Source organism: Halyomorpha halys, unplaced genomic scaffold (genome assembly GCF_000696795.3).
Source record: "Halyomorpha halys isolate HHAL.00 unplaced genomic scaffold, Hhal_1.1 Scaffold6.1, whole genome shotgun sequence".
NCBI lineage: Eukaryota > Metazoa > Arthropoda > Insecta > Hemiptera > Pentatomidae > Halyomorpha > Halyomorpha halys.
In genome coordinates this window covers 270629-276627 of record NW_027111275.1, presented here as the reverse complement: position 1 = coordinate 276627, position 5999 = coordinate 270629, and the positions used below count along the sequence as shown (strand labels likewise).

General features: G+C 30.1%; 1 protein-coding gene across 3 annotated transcripts in view; it reads right to left on the bottom strand.

Annotated features, from left to right (window-relative positions):
- The window catches only part of Pur-alpha (Purine-rich binding protein-alpha), a 40475-nt gene that overhangs the window by 12140 nt on the left and 22336 nt on the right, over positions 1-5999 (bottom strand). The window contains exon 1 of one of the 3 annotated variants that reach the window (XM_014438754.3): positions 5456-5583. The exons of the other annotated variants lie outside the window; for them this stretch is intronic. Coding sequence (XP_014294240.1) covers positions 5456-5495 — 40 coding nt within the window. The 5' untranslated portion in view covers positions 5496-5583. Of the gene's footprint in view, positions 1-5455; positions 5584-5999 lie in introns of those variants that run through there. 3 annotated transcript variants of the gene reach the window in all.

Sequence of the window (5999 nt, the reverse complement as noted above, 5' to 3'; positions counted from 1 at the left end):
AAAAAATGTGAAAAAGCGATTCTACAGATTGGCAAATCAAGTCAGGCGATTTTGTCGAAAACATTTTTATCACATTCCAGGTATATACATACCTTGAATACGTAGTTGAGGCATAGAAATGGAAAAGGCTTTAAGTGCCAGAAATATGAAAAATGAAATTTTGGTTCCTGTAATTTTAGAACAAAAAGAGTGGCCGTTTTTTAAAAAAAAGTTTTTTTTTTGCACTTATAGCCTTTTATATTATTATTATTTTATACTGTTTTATTTTCCCCTTCCTTCATCACTTTAATTTAAATTTATTTTTTGTACTCATTGGTTGTTATTTTGTTCTTTGTTCTTAGCCCTGATGAAGGCTAGAAATTCTGGCCGAAACGTTGGCACTGTTAAATAAGTTATATAAACTTATTTGTGTTATATTTTGACCGCACCCCCCAACAAACTTCTCCAAGGAAAAAATTTAAGTAACATTTTGATGTCTAAACTTAACTCTAGTAAAAAGCGAAATCTTATGAACCAATATCTTCAACGAATCGGTACAGAAATAAAATATTACCAACATTTTTGTTAGAAACAGTAATCTGAATAACATTTCGCTATTAACCGGTTTAAGTAGTAGGGATCGTTCATTTCGTATTTATTAGCAATGTTATATACGGTGTAATTCCATCTTTGGAACGCAGACGACAGAAATGCCCCGTACATTTTAAGGTTATTGTTTTTATCACAACTAAAACTGAAATAACCTTTACGTATAAAATTGTTAGGTGTTTGGTCTCACTTTCAAAGAACAGGGACAAAACGCCAACAAATTTTTACCTAAATAAGTTTCTACGTTTTTACACTTTTTTCCTTAGATTTTATTTAAAGCATTAACTTTTCTAAACATCCTGCTTTTATTGTAAAAAAGAATGTCCGAATATACGAAGTTTTTTTGATACAATTAGTTCACACTTGAAATTAATAAGTTTGTGTAGTTACATGAGTGAAGTTGTCATGGCGATGACATTTGCGCACGCAAGTGGGACTTTTTTAGCTTTATTATTATTGGGATTTCTTAACCTAAATATGATCATTTATTTATTTTATTTTTATTTTTTTAACAACTAAAATGATTATTACGTTCTTGACCACGCTAATCTGAACCAGCCTGATTTATATATTGTATGAATCCTGTACGTGTCACTGGGAACGCTTACTTAAAATAAACTATAATTATTAACTATAATATATTTAAGTAAATTAGAATGAAAATGGTTTGCCGCTGAAGCAAACTAGAAATGTAGTAGAATTACTCTTGAGTTACTATTTGGTTGCTGGGTTGACTGCTAACTTTTAAATATTTCATTTATGAGGTTTTTATTTTTTAAATAAAAATAGGAAATGTGCTTATTTTACTTTTGTATTTTAAGCTCTGATCCATTTACTTAAAAATAAAACAACATTCTTTGATGTTTTTGTTAATACATTGATTATGATTATGAAGTAATTAAAAAATTTTGGTCCGATAAATGTAATGAAACTTTTTCTTATTCATCTCTTTGGGAGAAAATAAAATCTAATATATTTAAAATGTGCGCACAGCGATAAAATTGATTTAAAAAATGTTTTTAATAAAATTGAGAAGATATTATTATAGCTAAGTGGATCAATGATGTGATTTCACCCTCAAGAGAAAAAACAAACCTATAACAAACCAGGCCCTCGCTGAAAATACTGGTACACGAAAATTTGTTCAGTTTTTTGCCGTTAGTGGTACGAACTGTACCGATGCAATGCTAGAATGTGATCAATCAATGAAACATTTTGAGATTTATCAGATACGAAATGAATGTTTAACTTAAATTAGGATCCGAACCGGTACAGCTCTAGACTCGACCAAATTAAGTGTTTTATAACAATCTTGCTCTTAACCAATATATAATATAATGATTAGGTTAGAGATAATTTGTTTATTATTAATTGGACAAAAACTCAATACGAGGAGAAAAAACAAACAACTTTTCTAATTAAAATGACTAAGAATCATTCATTCGAGTGTCATTAAAAGTGGACTTTTTAATTAATTTGTAAAAATAAACTAATCGAAATTTTAATCAAGCATACTAAATATTATCCACTGGGCATTTAAATAGTACTTTATCTTAATGCATCAGCTTCAAACCATAAATAAAACTTGTATAAAGAGAAAGGTTGAATATTCGTATAACTGCTTTTGACTTTCTTTTCGATGTTTTTGACATCCCCAAGTTACAGTAAGAAATTTTTTTATGCTGCACTTTATTCTCATCTGTTGTGGTAAAAAGGAACTGAGCGTATCCATCAAGAGAAATGAATTATTTTTAATACCTTTAATTATTCTATATAGTTTACCTGCAAGAAAAGTAGCAGAATTCAGAATTGGAAAAATTAACTTAAAAATCATATAAAACTTATAGATAATAGGTAAGTATACAAATTGTCATTTAAAGTTTAAAAATAACTTAAGAATAAGTTCAATTTGTTATATCGTTGGGGAGATACGTGTACATTGGATAATTTTTTTTTAATCCTTCAAAGCATCTGAAATAATACTTTTTACAAGTTCAAAATAGAGTGTTATTAGTCATGGTTTACAGATACCTAGGTAATTTTTTTTTTTAAATAAACAATAAATGACCTAAGGTACAATCAATGTAATTATACCTTCTATCACCCTCTATCATACCTTGGCAAATATTTATGTAGATTTAATTAATGATTATGATTGATTAACGAATAACATAGAATAAATGAAAAACTGTTTCGATAATAAGTCAGAATATATTGAAAAAGTTAATACGCCTTCTCTGCTAAAATTAATTAACATTATCTTTATAGTCTATTCATTGAGAGTTAATGATATCAAATCAGCAAAAATAAAGAGGAAAGTTGCTTGAATTAAAGAGACGCAGCCATAGATTATTTACTTGTACCTTGGGTCGGCCGAAGACACAATATATAAGACACAGTAGCAGTGACTCCTGGTACAATGATATGACATCTCTTTAGGATTAAATTTTTAGCAGAGTTTCAAAGTATATTGCAAACTGAGTTAGCTTACATTATAAACTAATCTGTTTTCCGGTTGATTTTTCAAAAATGTTGTATTTTTTGTGCAGGGAAACTTTTCTTGCGGATGAGCGATAAGGCAATAAATAATTGATTTATATTTTAGAGGGTGATAATAAATTGAAAGAGATTTTATCTTCCATACATACAGGGCTGTCACGCGGGCCATTGACCTAGGACCTGGAGGAGCGAGCCAGTAATCAATAGAAGCAGACACCTCCTCAAAGCCAGCTTGCCTACCTAGCAGCCCATCTAATCTCTTGTCCTGACCTTGTATTAACTTACATCAAATATATTTTTCAGGAACAGGAAAACTAGGTAAATAAGAATTGTGAGGAAATTCGGTTTAATTTAACTAAACTTATTCATAAGTTATTGAGATAAATCGTGTATTGTCCAATACTACGTCTTAAAAAAATCTACATGACATTTACTGTTTAATGTCTAATAAAATACTCGAAAGTTTTACAGAGGTTTCAAGTTGTATCGATACTAGTTCAAGTAAAATTTCTGTAAGATTGAAAGCAATAAACTTTAATTTTCTTAATTCTTCAAACTGTACTCACATATGCAGAAATCAGGAACCAGAAAACATTTCTCTTGAATAGAGTTGTATAAGCTTTATAGATATTTTTTCAAAACAATTAATTTCGCATCATTATTCCGGGTCACAGCGTATATATCACTATCAGATTTGAATAGTCTTGTTGAAAAATTAAAAAAATAATGATACCCTTAAAAAAAAAATGCTGATTGGTCTAATCTCGCTTAAAAGTGTGATACATCCGAAAAAAAAAAAAACTATAAAACCGTTTTATACTTTCAAATAAAAAATCAATGCATCATTTTAAAGTAATCTCTTCAAAACACAATTTTGTAGAATGAATCGTTAATTTTTTATAGATGGCTTCAGGGACAATGTATCCGTACCGTACCTACCGTAAAGAAGTAGATAACTCGTTGCCTAGTTAATTTAACTTATCAACTACTTCACGGTAGGTACAGTTAGTTATAGGTTACAGGTTCAATTGCTAGTATTAAAAATAGGTGAATAGTAATCATTTGATATTAAAAAAACACTTGTTTAAATTAAGTTCTTTTCAATATAATACTGAGCGAGCTGTGTAGCAACATAATCCACAAACAATCCTAACCAAAGAACTGGCAACTTTTCCTAACAGGCTCACATGATATATCTTTAACCAATCAAAAAGCTGGAATATATCAATAAAATATAGAATAATCTTCACAATTTGCACTCGTTGGAATGTAAATTATATTAAACTCAGCAAATATGTTCGTTAAAAGGTGACAAATTTTGCCTGTATTTTATAACATATCTATGTGATGTTATTCAATGAAAAAAGCAGAAATTGTATTCATTTTCAGCTCTAATGGATCCTTTATTAGCATTTTTGTATTATTCCTTATGATTAGAAATCGTGCAAGTCATTCGTATACACTAAGTTCTACTTAAATAACTTAATATAAATTCACTAGTACAATGAAAGTATTAAAAATCCGAACAAAAGAATTATTTAATTACATAAAAAATAAACCGTAATAAACTATTATACAAAGCTACTTCAAAATTTTAAAGTTGATTTCCAAAATTACAGTTATTCAAATAATGCCAATAAATAGGTAACGTAGGGAGGAAGATTATGAATAAAATCAACGAATTAAAAAAATATTACAAGAGAACATTATTTTTAAAAATGAAGTGAGAAATAAATGCATCTAATATTCAGCTTTCAAAGCCACTGATAATAAATAAAACGCTAAATTATCAAGTGGGTTCAGAATTTTTTCTTACATAATTGTCTAGAATTAAACAAATCGACAATTCGTTCTTTTATAATAATTCAAAGAAACCATTCCTGAAAGAAAACGACACAGTATTCTATCGATCGCTGCGATATTTTAATATATAACTCAGTAGAGTGTTTTAATAAAAATAAGTTTACGTTTTACACAAAAAAAAAAAAAAAAAAAAGAAATAAAAGAAAAGTGCACTAATATAAGAACAATGGAAAATGGTTCGTTATAGTCAACAAAATATTCATATAAACAAAAATGAAACAAATTCTATGGAATATTAACACACAAATGGTTTCCAATCTATTCCTGTCCTGATTTTTTAAAATGATTTATCAAGTAAATGAAAAACCTATTTAATACTGTCAGGACATTTTAAGTTGCATCAGAACAAGTGAGTGATAGTATTAACTAATACATTTTTTTTTGTAGGAAAAAAAAACAACACCTGTAATAGTTTCATATGAGCCACTCAGAAAAGGTTGAAGATGACGATTGAATTGATTGTGCATAAGAAGAAATTAAATGTTAAGACTGGGTGGTTACTGACCGGCTGAATGGCTGTAAGTTGAGGACGGAGGGTCTAACATGGTCCGGCCTGCCCTATCCCCATCGCTGCCCCCTGGCCGCTACCCCATCCCTCCGCCACCGCACGACCACCACACGCTTCGGTTCGCTCGATACTGCCAGTATCCTTGTCCTACTCCGCGCATAACTCCCTCCCCCCCACCACCTACTAACTAACAGCTGATTCTACTCCTTTACTTATCACCAACTAACCAACACATGTAAAAATATTTATGGATGAGGTAGTTTTGGCACTATACAAGTACAAGATACATGAAACAAGTAAGAAATTTATATATTAACTTGCGACTGATGAAGGGTTCAGTAATTTTATTTCGAGGCCAATGAACCGAACCGAATAATGAATAATGCTAATAATAACCGAATAATGAATAATGCTCAACCGCCAGGTTTTTTTCTCCAACCGAATTAAATATCACTGAGATCGGATGTACTTCCTCAGTCTCCCCAACAGAAAGTCGATTCACGGCTGATTCGAGTCGGGTACGGGGAATTGGGAGTTCAGT